Source organism: Doryrhamphus excisus, linkage group LG6 (genome assembly GCF_037039965.1).
Source record: "Doryrhamphus excisus strain RoL-2023G ecotype Guam linkage group LG6, RoL_Dexc_Guam_v1.1, whole genome shotgun sequence".
Taxonomy (NCBI): domain Eukaryota; kingdom Metazoa; phylum Chordata; class Actinopteri; order Syngnathiformes; family Syngnathidae; genus Doryrhamphus; species Doryrhamphus excisus.
The window spans coordinates 21,625,071-21,645,027 of NC_136362.1; the positions used below are offsets into that span (position 1 = coordinate 21,625,071).

A 19,957-nucleotide genomic window follows, 5' to 3' on the forward strand; every position below is an offset into this window, starting at 1 on the left:
TTACATCAGCATTCTGTCTCATTAAATAACACGGTCCCTCTATTGAATACTTATTCCTATTAATTAGGGGTCAATAACATTTCGCTCCAAATCGACCTTCATTGTGTGAGGCATAACTTCCGGTTATGCAGGCTACCCAGGCAGACTCGTCGAGATAATGAAAAGCAGCTCTGCTATTAGCCTGACGAGGGCGCTGTTTACCTGCTAAGTCCCTAACGTCCACCCCTCGATTAGCTAAATTACAAGTCTGCACAAAAAGTTAAGTAAAAGTACTTTTATTTAATTTAAAAAAAGCAAAAACAAAATAATGTGGAATTTAATAACTACTGGCAACTTCTAATCTCTGATAGAGCTGGATACATGGTTCTGAAGTTGAAACAAAACACTATAAAAATAGACAACAAATAATACGAATTTCCCAAATGGGCTATGTAGTCTGTACATTTTCCCCAGTAATATAAAAACTTCCACCACTTGACTAATGATATATATCACATTACCTATTTTGTAGAGGGGGAAAAAGTATGTATTACGGTTCAATCACATTCACTATGAATATAAACAGGACATAAATTGACAAAGGGGCAGTACTGCATCCAGAAAAAAATTTAAAAAAATCACACTGTTCATTCCCATCAAAAGCTCAGGGCTTAGCAAATAGTTAAACTTCAGTGCAAACTGCTGCTTAATGCAACTTTTTCCACCAATAATTTGCTTGACCCTCTTGCCCACAAAGAAGCTTTCAAGTATCTGACATGGTGTCAAAAGTGTTGTGCAACATTTACAAACAAATAGCGTACATACAATTATGAAATGGGGGGGGGGGCTGCCCACTGTGAAATGAAAAGGACTTCAGGTATAACAGGGATGTCGGGGGACCAGGTGGCATGGGAGAAGTCTTAGTTGACGATTGAAAGATGGCTGCTGCAACAGTGGGTGGAGGTGTAAGGAGAAAAGCTTGTAACAGGACGTCAGTGGGAAAGGGGGGTATTGGAACAGTAGGTAATAACAGGTGTCAACAACAATGCTAGATCTATTCTTGGGCCTCTTTGCCGGTCATCTTGTAGATCTCAGTGGGGCCGTCGACATGAGTGATGGTCGTGGTCAACTGGATGTCCTCGCCACTGGATGCCCCGGCATCACCTGTACAAACGGATGGAGAAGATGACTACATTTGAGGGTATGTGCTGTATGTTACGCTTTAGGATTGTGTTTCCCGTATAAAATTCCAGTGACTCGACAGAAATGAAGGGTGAGATGAAGTAAATCAACAGTGGTTGAAATCCACGTCTCATCAGTCTGGTTGATGTACTTTTGGGAAAGCCTCCAAAAATTCTTTTTCACAACTAACTCAAGAGATGGATGCTTTTCATGACCTCCTATGCCCTTGTTTTCACTGTTGCTTTGCTTTGAGCCGGGAGAGAGGCTAAGAAACTATTCAAACTCCCTTCTCAGGCCCCCCAAAAAGCCTGGGAATTCCCCACCAAATAACTGTACTTGGTTGGGTTTCTAATGCCAAAACCTGGTGGCTGAGTGGCCCGACTACTTTTTTCTTCAACATTGAACCCTGCAGATAATACAGTGGTGTGGCTAATTTATAGCTACATTCTAATATTGTGCATCTCCTTTACTCCTGCTAATTGTTTAAATGCCGTGCCGCTTGCTAGTCACTGAGGAAACGGTAGCTCTTTCTTTGGCAGGAGCCAATCATGAGCCATTACTGCACTCACTACAAGCTTGTCAACCCACTGGAAATCGCAGGAGGTCTGACAAAAGCATTCATTAGGATGATGCAATGACTCCCTGTGGACTCCTGGCTCGCTCTATTGGGGAGTGGCAGCATTGTCCTCCAATTAAATCTTTGCTGAGACGAAATGCGTTATTGAACAATCTAAAAACGTTGGGGTTTCCATTTTAAATTCGTATTAGTACATGTTTGTATACAGACTGTGAGCTAAAGTTGAAAATAATTTCTTGGAATGTCCCTGACCGAACACTAGCCAATGGAAGAAGCTCCAACAGCACGTATTGCCAAGTCCAGTGGGCAACATAAGATGGATTTCCATTTGGAGAAAAGTATTTTCCACATCAGATTTTTTTTCAAAACAGCTTGTAGAAACTACTGTCATAGTTACCAGTGATGCATTGAGCGCTTGACTGGTCATCGCCGTATCGCTTGTGAGATGGGGCGTACAGGAACATGATGGCAAAGACGTACAGGTTCCACATTCCGTAGATGCCAGTGAAAAAAGCACTGTTCACCTGCACCGTGTAATCCCCCCAGTGCCAGTGACCCTCATTCACCTGGACAAAGGCAGGGCAATACAGTACTTGTTGTCCAACAGCTCCAAACACGATACAGTAATCCCTTGTTTATCATGGTTAATTGGTTCAAGACTCAACTGTGATAGTTGAATTTCATACGAGTCATTACAAAACTCACCTGGCTGATGATGAAGAAGATGACAGTCATGGCAGCACAAGCCAGAGTGACCAGCATGAGAAATTTGAACCTAAAAATCAAACCCTTAAAAGAGAAGAAGGTGTGTTCCAAATGGGGTTAAGTGCATAGTCACAGTGAAATACACAACATGGCAGTAGTACACACCTCGTAGTGCAGGCGTCTGGCCTTGGACATGGCGGGCAGCGAAGTCCTCTTACCGCTGATGTTGCGGAATACTTGGAAAACCATGAAGCAGAGGAAGAGAAAGTAGAGACAAGCACAAATTCCTGCCACTATTATGAAAGCCATCTGAGTGAACAACAGTCAAGGAAGTTAAGACCTCCCTCATTCAGTAGACCATGCTGAAATAGCATCCTCGAGAAAGCAGTGCACTGGGAAGGTGAGCATTAGTAACATTGCAAACCAAGCACTAAATACACCAAATGTAATATTAAACTGTAAATATGGTTTTATACGGTATATATTACCGTATTTTCTGGACTATTAGTCGCTCAAGACCAAAAATGCATAATTAGGTAGAAAAAAAAACATAAGTCACATTTTTTGTGGGCAATTTATTTTCCAAACTACTTGACCAAAACAGACATTACGTCCTCTTGGAAGGCAAGTTGTAACAATAAAAGAATAAAGAACAGGCTGAATAGGTGTAAGATATGCTAACACAATGCTTATTCAGCTACACAAAAAATAAACATGGACACAAAAAGGTGTCCAGTGTTTATGTAACATAAACACTTTTTTCATTTATAAGTCGCTCTGGAGTATAAGTCGCAGGAACAGCCAACCTATGAAAAAAAGTGTGACTTATAGTCCGGAAAATACGGTTGTTTTTAAAACTGATTTCTCAAACTGGCAGGCTGAGGAACAAAGCGGAGAAGTAAAAACACATCCACACCAGGCCAGAGGCAACATATGCCATTACTGAATTATTCCTCTTCTTATTAATCAAGGGAACCAATCTGTGAGAATAACAAGAAACCATAAAAAATTAAGTGCCTCTTTTACCGTATGCATATCTTCACATACCAATTTTATTTGTTAGTATATGCATTTTTTTTGAGTGTTAAAGTACATACTGTGTGTTTTTGTCCACAAATTGAGGATGAAAAGGATACAGCCAGCTCAGTCCCCACATCAGACGCCCAGATGCTATAGAAGGGGTTTGTCAGCTGAACACCTCTAGTGACATAAAGCAATACACAGCACTTAGAGTATGTATACAACATACGGGATATATACTATTCTTTGCCTTTTTTCATTTTAGCACCGTCATAAACACTTGGTCTCACCTCTCGCACATGTCAAAGATAAAAAGACAGAAAGACCCAAAGACAATGGGCCCGACCTGCTTCCAGTACACTGAAAAACGATTCCTCTCCGTCTGGTCCTGAAAGAAGACAATAGATAATAGCTGTCAAGATGACACGCCGCAAGTCAGGGAAAACAAGAGGCAAGCGAGGCAAATTACCATCAGGTGCTCGCCACAGAAGATGATCCAGAAGGAAAGCAACATGGAATAGAAAATGCCTTGTCGGATATCTCCAAAGAGCAACATCCAGGTCCAGTTGAAGCCAATAGAGAACCACTCCACTGGGATGTTAATGAACGTCATGGAGATGCCCAAAGCAAAGATCACTCTGCAACAGCAAAACGTACATCATCATCGGCACAATTAATCACAGCAAGTCTTCCAGGTCCTGAAGCAGCAAAACAGCCCCAGAACAACACGCTACCACCACCATGTTTTATTGTTGTTACAGGATCTTTTTGTCAAACACAGCCGTTTTTGCCCAGAGTCTGTCTTACGGTGGAGTCATCAACACTTAACCGAGGCAAGTGAGGCCTGCAGTTCTTTGGATGTTGTTGTGGGGTCTTTTGTGACCTCTTGGATGAGTCGCTGCTGCGCTCTTGGGGTTATTTTGGTTGGCTGGCCACTCCTGGGACGTTTCACCACTGTCCCAGGTGTGGTTTGCTGGAGTCTTAAAGCTTTAGAAATGGCTTTATAAAACTTTTTCCAGACTGACAAATGTCAGTTGTCTTTTAACAGAGACAGGACAATGCCTTTTTCACACAGAGCCATTTTTTTTCCTCACCATATGTGTAGAAGTCAAACAGAATGTATCGTGGTGGACTTAAAAGTGGAGATCTACTGCATAAGACCACCCTGAACATAAGACTAGTTTTTGGAAAAATATTTTTTGGGACAAAATCAAGAAATCTGCCAGCAGATACAAAAACAAATGGCACAAATTTAATTGTGAAACCTTTTAAAATGTAAATTCTAATGTATGCCAAAGACAGCTGGGATACAAGCAAAAGAGCTGTCAGTATAGAACAGGGGTCGGGAACCTTTTTGGCGAAGAGAGCCATGAAGGCCAGATATTTTAAAATGTGTATCTGTGAGAGCCATATACATTTTTTTAAACATTGAATGCAATAAAATGTGTGCATTTTTATGTAAGGCCAACAGTTTTAGATAATGGGCTCTAATTACGTAGACCAGGCACACTACCCCACGCCAATGGGGTGTGGCCAGCACACTTTCGTGAGCAGCGCAGTGTCTAATAATAAATCAAATACTTGTTGCCATTAATACAACTTCTGCTGCTGCATAGTTTTGCACCGTACTCCGTAGATGTATTTCATTCTTTTGGCCATCTTCGTCAGAAGGCTTGGTTCTGCAGCTTTAGCTATTTGACTAAAGGAGGAAAGTTTACATTTACATGTTTTTTTGACATCTCAATGACCGAGGTAGACTACAGCATTACCCAGTAATAATCAAGTTTTGGTGTTTGACCTGGAAAATATCATCAGGAAAGATTAGATATGGTTGGCCGTATTGCAGCAGAATATAGATGGACGAATTAAAATGCATAAGAAAGTTGTTGATTTTGAATATTATTTTTAACAGTAATTTCTGTGATGTTTACTTTAAAATGTTACCAAAAATACATTTTTATTGTGGTAAGAAATGCTTGAGAGCCAGATACAGTCATCAAAAGAGCCCTACCTGGCTCCCGAGCCATAGGTTCCCTACCTCTGGTATAGAAATACCCCAGTACCTCAGCAAAACCCTCAGTACTGCAAATACAGCAGGCCAGAATATTGTGTAGACTCTTAAGTAATAGTGTATCACATCCTGGAGGCCAGCACAAACCATGCAGGCGCTTCAACACATGACACCTCCCCATCCTAAAATCCACATACAGTGCATCCGGAAAGTATTCAAAGCGCTTCACTTTTTCCACATTTTGTCATGTTACAGCCTCATTCCAAACTGTATTAAATTAATCTCTTACCTCAAAATTCTACACAAAATACTCCATTATGACAATGTGAAAAAGTTTTTTTTGGACTTTTTTTGAATTTATTAAAAATAGAAAACAAAAAAAATGACATTTACATAAGTATTCACAGCCTTTGCCATGAAGCTCAAAATTGAGCTCAGGTGCATCTTTTTTCCACTGATCATCCATCACCGATCTTTCTACAGCTTAATTGGAGTCCACCTGCAGTAAATTCAGTTGATTGGACATGATTTGGAAATATAATAACTGTCTATATAAGGTCCCACAGTTGACTGTGCATGTCAGAGCACAAACACCAAGCATGAAGTCAAAAGAACTGTCTGTAGACCTGCGAGACAGGATTGTCTTGAGGCACAAATCTGGGGAAGGATACAGAAAAATTTCTGCTGCTTTGAAGGTCCCAATGAGCACAGTGGCCTCCATTATTCGTAAATGGAAGACGTTTGGAACCACCAGGACTCTTCCTAGAGCTGGCCGGCCTTCTAAACTGAGCGATCGGGGAAGAAGGGCCTTAGTCAGGGAGGTGACCAAGGCCCCAATGGCCACTCTGTCAGAGCTCCAGCGTTCCTCTGTGGAGAGAGGAGAGCCTTCCAGAAGGACAACCATCTCTGCAGCAATCCACCAATCAGGCCTGTATGGTAGAGTGGCCAGACGAAAGCCACTCCTTAGTAAAAGGAACATGGCAGCCCGTCTGGAATTTGCCAAAAAGCACCTGAATGACTCTCAGACCATGAGAAACAAAATTCTCTGGTCTGATGAGACAAAGATTGAACTCTTTGGTGTGAATGCCAGGCGCCATGGTTGGAGGAAACCAGGCACTGCTCATCACCAGGCCAATACCATCCCTACAGTGAAGCATGGTGGTGGCAGCATCATGCTGTGGGGATGTTTTTCAGCAGCAGGAACTGGCAGACTAGTCAGGATAGAAGGAAAATGAATGCAGCAATATATAGAGATATCCTGGATGAAAACCTGCTCCAGAGCGCTCTTGACCTCAGTAGACTGGTCATGTACCTTGACCACATAGACAGTAGACATTAGCACACAGCCAAGATCTCAAAAGATTGGCTTCAGAACCACTCCGTGAATGTCCTGGAGTGGCCCAGCCAGAGTCCAGACTTGAATCCGATCGAACATCTCTGGAGAGATCTGAAAATGGCTGTGCACAGACGTCTCCCATCCAACCTGATGGAGCTTGAGACTTATTGCAAAGAAGAATGGTCAAAACTGCCTAAAGATAGGTGTGCTAAACTTGTGAGATCATATTCAAAAAGACTTGAGGCTGTAATTGCTGCCAAAGGTGGATCAACAAAGTATTAAGCAAAGGCTGTGAATACTTATGTAAATGGGATTTTTTTGTTTTCTATTTTTAATAAATTCAAAACATGTCAAAAAAACCTTTTTTCACATTGTCATAATGGAGTATTTTGTGTAGAATTTTGTGGTAAGAGATTAATTTAATTCAGTTTGGAATGAGGCTGTAACATGACAAAATGTAGAAAAAGCGAAGCGCTGTGAATACTTTCCGGATGCACAGTACTTTTAAAAGTTAGACAATTTAAGGCTTCCGAGAGGCAGACTGGAACTTTCTTGTGCCTGCAGCAGGTTTATGCATGCCACCAGCAGATGAAAAGAAGGCCATAAATAGTCAAGAGAAGCGGGCAAAACAGTGTTATGACTGCAGTTACAGTAATCGTTGCAGATAAAAAGCACTGTTCGCAACCTCCAGTTGTCGGTTTTCTAACTTGCCTGGTCAAGTAAATACTGCAACACCACCACCAGGACATTCAGAGGTTTGGGCCGAAAAAAAAGCCAATGAAAAAAAAGTGAGTTGATATATGATGATAGAAACATGAATAGAAGTAATACAAATCCTGGGTGTAAATCATTCAGCTCCAGACTTGGCTCCTCCACTCTTTTATGGAGTGAACAAAGTGAAACCTCACTTGGGTGGTATGTGAGGAATGTGCCCTGTGCAAAATCAACACAGTGTGTGTGTGTGTGTGTGTGTATACGTATATAGACGACTATGATGGTGTAAAACCATGTGTTGGGGCACATGAAGTAGTTACAAGTGAGGGTGAAATCCTCATGCCATCTTAGTGTAGGCTAATAAGGTGTAGTTAGCGGCACTAATTAGCGAGAGATGCATTTTGGTACAAATTAGTACAAAAAATTTGAAGACTTTTGCATTTCCCTACATAAATACATATAATACTAGGAGAAATATGAGGTTGATGTACTGGTACTTTCTAAGAGCACTGAGTCGCAATGAGCAAAGGAGGGCGACTGTCTGCTCTGTGTGTGTGTGTGTGTGTGTGTGTGTGTGTGTGTCGTATTTGTCAGTTAAGTGCGAGCTTGCAGATTTTCTTACGTGTTTCACGCTTCGCCAGACACTTCCTGTGACTCTTGCTGATGTCTTCCCAGCACCACAGGGACGGACAGGAAACTCAAATAAGTGTACCGTATTTTGGGATCCAGGATAAAATGGTGCAATGGGGAAAGATGAGGTTGAAAGCCGTGTCTTTCTATAATTAAGTGGACCCTCATGGTGTATGCTGGAGACGATAGTTGTTTGCATAACACCTTGGTGACGGAGTTAAGCAACACTGTGTGAAGACGTCAGACGTCTTATCTCACTGACCTTGAGTGCACAGAGTTTGCGTGACCCAATTCCACATTCCATCCATTGTTAATATGCACCTTCAAGTAGACGCAGTGCTTCAGTGGCTTGTGATGAAAGTATTCATGGAGGTTCTGGCTGCAGTTCTTTTAAAAAATGTATTCACACACCACAGCTGGGTTTTCTGGTGGAATTATTTAACATTAGGTTGGGCATCGAGTCTAAAGTATTGATGGTGATCGGGACAGACATTCCAATTGGATTGTTCAAATGTTTTTACTGGATTGTGATTCAGAGTTTTGAGTGGACAATCGAAACAGACAACCTCCTGGTTTTTAGCCGACCTACTCTACACCTCCTGAGCCACTGCCCCCGATGCATATCAGATATCAGAATCAGGAAGTCAAACAATAAACGACATCTGCTGATGCCAACTCATGTGAAAGTTTGGTACCAATAAAAGAACGGGAGCTCGTTTAGGCAAGTTAATAATTTGCACAGTCCATTAGCACCAGTCAAGGGACCTTCTCAACTCACAACACACTTCCAACCTTCAAAATAAGAGTGTTTGTGTTAACAAAATAAGGGTGTCATAAAAATAGCTTACACCAACATTGAGGCAGCAAACAAAGTATACTACTTTAAAAAGTCCATCCATCCATTTTCTGTACCGCTTATCCTCACGAGTGTCGCGTGGGTGCTGGAGCCTATCCCAGCTGTCTTCGGCGAGAGGCGGAGTACACCCTGGACTGGTGGACAGCCAATCACAGGGCACATATAGACAAACAACCATTCACACTAACATTCATACCTATGGACAATTTGGAGTCGGACTACCCGGAGCAGGCACAAGGAGAACATGCTCCACACAGAAACGCCCGAGCAGGGAATCGGGTCTCCTAGCTGCGTGGCCTGTTCACTAACCGCCGTGCAGACTACATTGCATCATGACAATTTGGAGTCACCAATTAACCTAACATGTTTTTGGAATGTGGGAGGAAACCGGAGTCCCCGTGGATACACGGGGACAACATGCAAACTCCACACAGAGATGCCCGAGACTGGAATCGGGAATCGAACCTGAGTCTCCTAGCGGTGTGGCCTTCACACTAACCAGTCACACAAAGTCTACTCCTGTTAATAGAAACTTTATAATTGAATGGTTAGATATTTACAGTATAAACTGGCTGAAAGTAGCCCTGTAAGAAATTCATAGTAAAGTCATTAAAAAAAAATAATGGACGCAAAATGCATTCAAAACCTTTGTACCTCTTAAAAGTAACGGAATCGAGAATCCTTAGGAACCAAAATGGAAACAAGATATATATACCTGTATATATCTGAACCGGAATCGTTCAAATTCATTCATTCATTCATTTTCTTCCGCTTTTTCCTCACGAGAGTCGCGGGGGTGCTGGAGCCTATCCCAGCTGTCTTTGCGCGACAGGCGGGTTACTCCCTGGACTGGTGGCCAGTCAATCACAGGGCACATATAGACAAACAACCATTCACACTCACATTCATACCTGTGGACAATTTGGAGTGGCCAATTAACCTAGCATGTTTTTGGAATGTGGGAGGAAACCGGAGTACCCGGAGAAAGCCCACACATGCACAGGGAGAACATGCAAACTCCACATAGAGATGGCCGAGGTTGGAATTGAACCCTGGTCTCCTAGCTGTGAGGTCTGCGCGCTAACCACTCGGCCCCTCGTTCAAATTCAAACGATGGCCAACCTTATTCAAGATGCAATAACAATGCCCACTTTTCTAAAACAATCACAGCACAAAAAGTGTCCAAGTGATGAAGGTGTGACCTTACTTCTCCAGCAGCACAGGAGGTCTACTCATGAGCGTGATGCGCCTCCAGTACCAGATCATGATGATGAGGATGCTTGGGGTGAGGAAGGTCTTCATGGCAAACCACACCCGAGTGAAACCCCCATTTTGGTGGATTCCCTTGAAAAGGAAGAAAGACTAAAATGAAGTATAAGTGACAGATACTGGAAGGTGTTGCTAGAGCAATACAGTCCCTCTCTCGTGTTTTGTAGGATTCAAATTGTATATCGGCCACGATAACGTCTCTGTTTAGGTCGCAGTGTGCAATGACAAGTCAACTTACAACCAGACGAATGTCCTTTATTTCTCCAATGCCCACATTGACCTTCTTGCGCTCATTGACGGGCAGACGGATGTTGAGTAGATAGTACTTGTGGGCCACGCTGCCAACCTCCATGAAGGGCAGCAGGTCACACTCGTAGTAGCGGCCCTCGTTTTCAAGAGTCTGGGGAGCACAAACAGTAGAAGAATGGCTTTAGCCAGGATAGCAGTCTGCAAGCATTTATATCGCCCTGAAATGTGACAATGTGCTGCCAACCCACCTTGGCAGTGGTGAAATTGCAGCTGAGCTTCCGCTGTTCAAAAGAGTGAGCCATCTCCGTCCACTCGCTGACCGTATCGTCCCTGTAGGCCAGGCCCACGTCCACAGTGACCATCGCTCCATCCTCTGGACAAAAGAGAAAAAAAATGTGTATATAGTTCAAGTTCCTTAGCTAACTTGTCGACAGAACGTGCTACTATGAGAGCGATGAGGTGAGGATGTCAGACGACCGTGGCCATTTAACGTCCCCACCAGACTGCAAACATAATGTTCCTGTTCAGCTGACATAGAATGCAATGCTAATGTATTCAGAGTGGTGCAAGTAGTGAGGATGATGGTGCATATTTCACTTTATTAGCAAGCTGTGCATCTGTACATGATACGATCTTGGATTTTCCTAAGCCTTCTCAAGGTATCGTGAAAGCTTCTTAGAACCACAACACAATTCCTACTACACCAGCATCTGTAGATCATATTACCAAGCCAAGTGTCTCTCCTCCATCCCATACTGTAGGAGAGCCTCTTGTGCGGTTATGAAACAAGCTGGAATAAAGACAGAGCAACACAGTAACCGGCGCTATGAGAAAGGGGGATAACCATAGAGCAAGGGGAGAGGCAGTCAGATGAGAAGTGCAATGCCCTTCACGCTGCCATTCGTCTGTCAGGCAGCTTCAAATGTGAGCTCACTTCATGCAACATTCCAGTCTAATCCAGAGGCCATCGCCACGGGAACTAAACCTCCTCAACAGCTGTGTTATTGCTGGAGCCTAGCCAAGCGGCACTTCTGTGCTCGGGTGGACTAGGGCGGTTGGGTGGAGTACTGTGGAGTACTACAGATCCTGTGATCCACGTATGGTTGGTACAAGGGGGTGGGGCTGCTGACCAAAATCCACAATCCAAAACTTGCGTTCATGGTTTAGGATTATTACCAACATTTGCTCAATTCTCACTAAATAATGTCATCTTTGTCTTAATAGCTCTTTGTGGGGAGCCAATAAACTTTATGTTGATGTTTTCATGGGATACAATACAGATGTACATTATATAATAGGGGTGTCACAAGTGTTTGTGATATTGCAAGATTAAAACATAACATTTCTTGGCAGTGTCCTTGGGTTTTTAGAAAGTCACATAATTTAACAGTAGTATTAATATTTTTAAAAGCAAATCAGACTGAACTATCACAATGCTACTATGAATACTATGAATATACAGAATGATATGAAAGTGCCAGTGTGCGAGGCAGGATTGGAACTTCACCTTAAGTGCGTTAAACCTTGCGAATCTGGTGTTGTCAGCACCAGCAAGTGATGTGTGGCTGATCCCCCCCCATCAGTGTTGAACAACTGCAGTGACATGTTAATGTCCAAGCAGAAGCTGTAGTAATTCTACGTTTGATCAAAGTTACTTAAGATTTGTCAGAACAAAATAGAGATGTTCGGGCTTGTCTGCACCCTTGATTGACGTTACCATGAACCACCATCAATATTAACAATGGCACTGTGTTTTATAACACACCTCATATTTAGAAGAGATCCACGTTGACAATATTTAGCGAGTAGAGGTTACACAAAATTCTGAATCTTCACCTGGAATGGTGCCATCTCTTGACAAGCCAACCCTGCTTCATAAACTTGGGTTATTGTGGCACTTCCTGTGCCTCAGCTTCATCAAAAGGGAGTCTTCAGTGCATTACACAAATATCTGTCTATGGTCCAGGCAGAATCGCAGACTCATCCGTCTGGCAACCATGCAGTAAACAAGCCACAGTTCGCTTCCACACTTCCACTGAGACCAAGAATGTCAGCACATTAATTATGCTGAACAGCTGCCCATTACGGTGACGTCACTATTTAGACAAGGAAGGCCACAGAACCCAGCTCTTAAATAATTATGCTATGAGCATTTTTTTTCTAAACCTTGTGTTCTCCAAAATGTTACCTACTTCTACTTGGTTACATAACTATTCTCATTTATGATGCACTTGTTGTCTTGAATGGATGGGCTTAAGATTAGGTGAGATTCTGAGTAAAAAGGAATCAATGGAAACATCCATATCCAGAATAATAATGGCAGTCCTCCATAAAGCAGGAAGTAACCTGGCTTTATTATTCAGGAATAAATCTATGCCTTGGTTCGGCTCTCTTCCACAACACCAATGAAGTTTTATGGTCAAGAGAGGGTGTGTGTTAATATATGTGATTTGTAAAGCCTCTAAGCAGTTACATCACCAAGCGCAATGCAAAATGGCAGATGCAGTGGTGTAAAGCACGCCGCCGCTGGACCCCAGAGCAGTGGCGACGTGTTCTCTGGAGTGATGAATCACGTTTCTCTATCTGACAATCTGATGGACGAGTCGCCGTTTGGCGGTTGCCGGGGAAAACGATACTTGTCGGACTACATTGTGCCAAGTGTAAAGTTTGGTGGAGGGGGGGATTATGTGTGGGGTTTTATTTTCAGGAGCTGGAATTTGCCCCTTAGTTCCAGAGAAAGGAACTCTGAATAAACACATCTGCCAGATCTGTGTTGGTAATAGATAGCTCAGAGGAATTTCACTGCTTAGGAGGTTAAAGGCCATAAAACAGGTCCACATTACCTTACCTGTTTACCATCTTTATACCTGCCTCCCAAGCCCATGTACAAACCACACCTCCCCTGCCCAAAGGGTCTACGGCACTAGAGATAACAAACCACAGCACATCCATTACTGTTTGCTCCCTTTCGGTGTAAAAGGTATACAATCTCCTGAAAACACATTCATCAAGGTTCCTCCAGCACTCACCATGAGGGACTGAAGTGAGATTATACAGAGTGAGGCAAAATGATCTGACACATTTCTAGGTTAAATAAAAGGCTAATTAAGTCAAGAAACAAAAAAGTGTTGACATTTTGCTTTTTTTCTTTATAATGCCATTGTTTTTAGTTTCCTTTTCAGTTGCTGCCATGAATGGACTAGTGAGCATCGCGCTTTTATTGTGGAAATGTTTATCAAAACAAACAAATCTAACTGCAACACAACAAGCGTTCGTTTGCGCTTCAATCTTGGTAGACATGATCCCGTAGCAGCTCCGAACACCATCTTGTTATGGGTCACCAACTTCAGATCTACTGGATCTGCATTGAAACCAAAATCAACCAGCTGACCTCGCACCGCCAGAACTGATTTAATTTTTTAAACATAATGAAAAAGAATGGCATAATTGTATATGTTCATTCATCTTACTTAACTTATCCTCGCAAGGCTCACAGGGGTGCTGGAGCCTATCCCAGCTGTCTTCGGGCGTAAAGCGGGGTACACCCTGGACTGGTGGCCAGCCAATCACAGTAATGGTATATGTTCATTCATTTATTTTCTACCGCTTTTTCCTCACGAGGGTCGCGGGGGCTGCTGGAGCCTATCCCAGCTGTCTTCGGGCGAGAGGCGGGGTACACCCTGGACTGGTCGCCAGCCAATCACAGGGCACATATAGACAAACAACCATTCACACTCACATTCATACCCATGGACAATTTGGAGTGGCCAATTAACCTAGCATGTTTTTGGAATGTGGGAGGAAACCGGAGTACCCGGAGAAAACACACGCATGCACGGGGAGAACATGCAAACTCCACACAGAGATGGCCGAGGGTGGGAATGGTATATGTACTTTTGGAAAATAACTTTACTTTATTTGCCTTTTATTTAACTACATATGAGTCAGATCATTTTGCCTGAGCCTGTATATGGCATTTGGTTAATTCTAGCAGTTGTACGGCTTTGCTCTTCAACGTATAATGTGAAGGATTAGAAGTGACAAAGGATGTGAATTTTTCAGGGGCCAGCTCAGTCTCAGAGAGAAGGCGATGCCAAGAAAAGAGGATGGAGGCCAACACTGACACTCCAGAAAAAAATGAACGGATGATGAAATCCTTACAGTAGATCTCTCTTACCTATCTGGTTGTACATCTTGAATGCGATGTCAAACTGCAAGATGACCAGCATGAACTGAAACCAGGGGCTCATCTCCTTGTTAGGCAGAGGAATGTGGACAGCGAACACAATGTTGTTGGCCTCGATCCCTTTGGCCATGGCTTCATCGAAGGTTCGAATCTTGTCACACTGGTTGGGACCCCATGGCATGAACCACTTTGTTCCCTGGCGGTGCTTGACTGTGTCCACGCATTTGGTGGCCAGGTAGTGGACTGCTGTGGTGGGACTGGGAGCTGGTGAGACAAAAAAATGAGGAGAGTGTGAGATGGGTTGTTTTCATATCAAACTGAAAGGAAAACATACTTTGGACTGCCGATAGTCATAGCAACCATTAGGAGCAGTCAACAGGTTTTACTCCAGTCCAAACACTTCATTTCCCCTTCACACTGCCCTCTCTCTCACTTCCTGAAGGAATGGTATGGGAAACCTTCCTGATTACACCAATTACTCGACTTAGGCTTTGAGATTCATGAGCTTGAGGGTGGCGTCGTCGAACCTCACCACAGAAAAGCTGGTTTGTTATCATGACAACACAATAAGGATGCAGAAGAATGAAATGAGAGAGTGGCAGAGCCTCGCAAAAAGCTGTACATTGCATCACTTCCTCTAAGGTCACTTGTACACAAAGATGCTGTCAATCATGGGGAACTTTTGGGACATTTTGCCAGATGCTAACATGCAAACATTCCACAATAAAGGGGGAAAAAACATTGTGTTTGTTCTTATCTCTGCAGTGTGTAAAAAGTGGAAAAAAGCTACAAACAAACTGCATTGCATTATCCATTCATTTTCTGTACCGCTCACAAGGGATGCTGGAGCCTATCCCAGCAGTCTTTGGGTGAGAGGCGGGGTACACCTTGGACTGGTCACCAGCCAATCACAGGGCAAATAACAGATTCACACCTATGGACAATATGGAGTCGGACTACCCGGAGCACACACAGACAGAACATGCAAACTCCACACAAAGATGCCCGAGCAGGGACTCAAACCCAGGTCTCCTAGCTGCGTGGCCACACTACATTTCATCATGACAATAATTTTTCAGGCCGACTTACTTTAAGGACCTACTGAACTAGCCTCCAAGTCCTACTTTCGGCGGTCCTAGCATACATACTGTAGAGAAAAAGGAACACCAACTACTACCTGTTTGTTCTAAACCCCTAGTGATGTATCCAAGATGTCTACCAAAGGTGTAAATCACTGCCAAAAGGTGACTGTGAAAAGCACTGACTCATGAAGGTGATGCACATCAAAGCCCTGAGATTACAGGTTCATCTTATGAAAAAGCTTAGTGACACATCTAAGAAGTGGTAATCAAATGTGCTCCTAAGAAAGCAACTACTCAACATGGAAGACATCTTGTAGATCATGTGTCTGGAACTGAAAGCAAATATCACATTTAAAATCAACAATCAGCCTACAATCATCCTCTGTGAGTCAGGTCTCTAATCCAATCATAGAGCCAAAGTTCATCCAATAAAATATAAAATTGGACAATTCATTTCACGTGGTTTTGATCAATTTGTGGCGTGATTATAAACAACCAGCGGTTACAACGACACTTCACCTGCAAGTCCAGGCACAGTGAAGGGGAACTACCGCTGCAGTTGCGGAGTTGAATATGGGATCCAACGTGTTTCAAACTTGAAAGTGAACTTCATTACAATACACCATGGACATGCCTGCAAGGTGTTGTTGCGTTTTCTTCTTCTTCTTCTTGCTCTTGCGGGTGGAGGGTGGCGGGAGTCAAGTGGCAAGCAGCTTTTGAGGCGCACAGAGTGGCCCAAAGTTACCAAAGTTATATGGCAACCGGATCAGCCCTATCTGGTGGTGGAAGCCGATATTATCCCATCTACGAGCCTCCAAGGACCTTGCAGGCCGCACGTTTTAGACCATATTTAGTATCAAAGATTAGTGTGTCCCGCCAAGCCTGGGTGATACGGTATCTTGGAAACTATAGCCAATCTGCACTAATGACTTACTTTTTCTTTATTAGTGACCTAAACCAAGAAATATGACATATTTGTTCCGGAGGCATTTTGCTTGTAGACCAGTCACAAGCCGACGCTGACTCTGAGTGAGCTGTTCACAGTGAAATGAACAGGTGGGGGCAACGTTGTCAGCACAAAGATGACAGCACAACATGTAATAAGTAAGTAAACACAGTAACCACTACGAGGAATAATGCACAACAACTACGTTATGCAAACATGTACCTTTAGCAGGTTTCTACAGTAGTATGCATACAGGTTGTTTCACCAAACACTGTAACCACACGATGACACCAAACTGCATCAAATCCATTTATCTGAATCCTCTCTGCATTCAATTAGCGAGTGACCCTGAGCCCAGCGGCTGCTTCAGTGTCCACCACAGTGTGTCCAGAATAATGGCCGTCACTGCAGCCAGCCGACCCCATGCTATGCTCCCGGGTTTGTTGGGAAACAAGAGTAGGGGGGACGCTTTCTACTCAATTGGCCCCACTACCCCTGGGCCACCAGGCAAACACAAAGGAATTTGGCTTCATTAAAACCATCTTAGGGTGTGCTCACCCTCCACCGCCGGAGAGGAACCAAACGGGCTAATTTGTCAGCGAGGGGGACACCTGACCATTCCGCTGGTCCCCAATGAGTACCGATTTGCGCTACGGCTTTTCTTGTGCCATCACTTCTCTACTGCTGGATTTACAAAATTTCCTGATTATTTCGAGTCATTTTGATGGCATATATCATTAATTAGAAGAGGAGCAATCACATTAATTGAAACATCGTATGAACAAATGTACTCATGGGTGAACAAACATGCAGTGGGTTTTGACGCTTGGATTATTTGGTGTTTTTGTATTTTATTGCCTTTATGTATGCATGTATGTATGTATGCATGCATGCATGCATGTATGTATGTAGGTTACCATTAAGAACTTGTGTGGGGCGATCGCATTTCAGTCATTCTAAGACTCTGATATGTTGCAATCTCAATTCCTACGAACATGCCATGTAATTTCTGACCCCTAGCCACCCTCACCGGGCAGGGCGAGTTGGATCTACTGACCTGGCCATCAATCACCTTAAGGAGAAGTGATCACTTTACTTATTTTTACTTATTTTTATTACATACATTATTCTACCATGGATAGTTTCTATTTAAAAAGTCCCCTGTCAACTGTCTCTCCAGGACCTTACATCCAATTATAATAATAATAATCTTAATAATAATAATAATAAACAGTGTAATGTCTTTAACACCTAAGCACATGGCCCTGAAAATGTGAAAATTGTCCCAGAGAATCATGATTGCATGTTTTGCAGAATCATGCAGCCCCAAGTGTGCATGCCATCATGGTCCACCTACTCTAGTCCTACTGAAGCAGGGAGGAAGTGTACCAAATTTGATCGTGGATCAGAGCACCCACAGTGGCCAAATGTGGCAGGCTTTAGGTGGGAAGCAGGTCCAAGATGAGACCTGAGATTAAAGGCCTCAACCACATGTCCACATGTCCACATGTCCACATGTCCACATGTGTGTTATGCATGAGCATGGGTGGATTTGAGGACGTTTGACAGTGAATCCAGCACAGCCCCGAAGGGAGGCCCTAACATGGACATCTGTGTCCCTGTGTATCAGTGCAGCTAAAAGTAAAGGGGAAAGGGGAGGCGAGGAATGACAAATGCACTATCCGCAAGGCCAGGGGGGATTTGGGGAGAGTGGGATCCGCACAAGGGGAAGTGAAGGCAAGGTAGAGATGCTGCCTGGGGCCTCACACTGCAGACATTACATGTGGGAGGAGGGGTGAGGAGGATTAGGAGCTGGGAGGAGAACAGACTGAATTTTGGATTAAACAAGTGAAAAGTAGGCCGGGTGCAATGTTAGATACATTCATAGTGGGTAATATTTGAAGTTGAAGAAGACGTCGGACAAGAAGCACCTTGACACAAAGCAGTGATTGAGCTAAAGTGTGCATCGGTGCAGTCAAAGTCAACGTATAAGCCGGTCAAGCTCGGCTATGTGAAAATGTAGTCGGAAGAAAGAGCCTTCCTTCTTTGGCAAAAAGGACGAGACTTAGCGCCTAGGTGTGGAGGCATGTAGGGAAGTGGAAAAGTTTGACATGTTAGCGTTCGACATTCCAAACAAGAAGGCACACGGCTTTTTAAAGTAAGCAACGCTAGCTATAAACTAGTTGGAAAAGTCGGACATAAACGTGGAATAAACTCACCAATCAACCCGCCCACCATGAAGGCAAAGGCTTGGAACAAAAGCAGAATCACTCCCACAATCACCAACTTTTTGGTGCTCATGTTCTCAATAATAGCCCCCGCCATGGTGGTGATGGAAGTAGCTCCGAATGGAACGCGGACACAATGTGGATCACAAAAAACCAAGTGGCTTCATCTGAGAACGGTGTGGGATGAAGAAATCGTGCCCCCTCCTTCCCTCCTCCTCCTCCTCCTCCTCCTCCTTCTGCCTTTCAACTTCCAAGGAGGGAAAAAAAGCATGGATCACATGACCGAACAGCGCTCAGCTTTATCCCCAGAAGAAGCACAGCCGTGGGGAGGGACAGAGAGACTCAATCCAAATGTCGAGAGTATTGATACCAAAGGTGATGTTCGGATCACGGATATCTACTACTCTACATGTTTATTTTTCACAAATACGTGTTTTTTGTTGCTCATGGTGTGACATCATTGATATTACATTGGAATATATGTTAATATGCTTAGATTTTCTTATGCTGTTGTATTTGTTTTCTCCCACAAATGAGCGTGAGAGTAGGGGTGGGCGATACTGCAAATTTTGGTATCGATCCAAGTACTGTCAATACAGGAAGTATATTACCTATACTGGCATTTTCTTGAAATTGTCCAAGCTCATTGAATGATTTGGTGATTTTGCTTTTATGATTATGTTCAGTAACAAAAAAAGAGTTTAATCAACTAGTAAGTTATCTGTTGTTAAATTAACAATATTCATCATTTGTTTTTATCAAAATTATTACATTTTAACAAGGTATAAACACAACAATACAGGACGATGTAACCATACCAACATAATACTATTACTGAAATGTATCAGATATTATTTAAATCAAAATATAATCAAAAGTGCAAAATAAGACCTTTTGTGTCCAATGACTTATTCCCTGAGTTTAACAACAATGTATACCATGTCCATTAAACAGTGAAAATAAAAAGAAAAGGGCAGAAAAAGATCA

At 43.1% G+C, this 19,957-nt stretch overlaps 1 protein-coding gene across 1 annotated transcript; it reads right to left on the reverse strand.

Moving 5' to 3' along the window:
* Positions 1-259: 259 nt before the first annotated feature.
* Positions 260-19,189, reverse strand: wls (Wnt ligand secretion mediator). Its single transcript, XM_058065981.2, has 12 exons — positions 18,962-19,189; positions 14,706-14,978; positions 10,777-10,901; positions 10,518-10,679; positions 10,218-10,354; positions 3,933-4,101; positions 3,754-3,851; positions 3,580-3,643; positions 2,609-2,752; positions 2,444-2,527; positions 2,136-2,304; positions 260-1,143 (listed from the first exon to the last, which is right to left on the reverse strand). Exons 1-12 carry the CDS (start codon positions 19,065-19,067, stop codon positions 1,034-1,036), a joined length of 1,641 nt encoding a protein of 546 aa, XP_057921964.1. The 5' UTR covers positions 19,068-19,189; the 3' UTR covers positions 260-1,033.
* Positions 19,190-19,957: the final 768 nt, after the last annotated feature.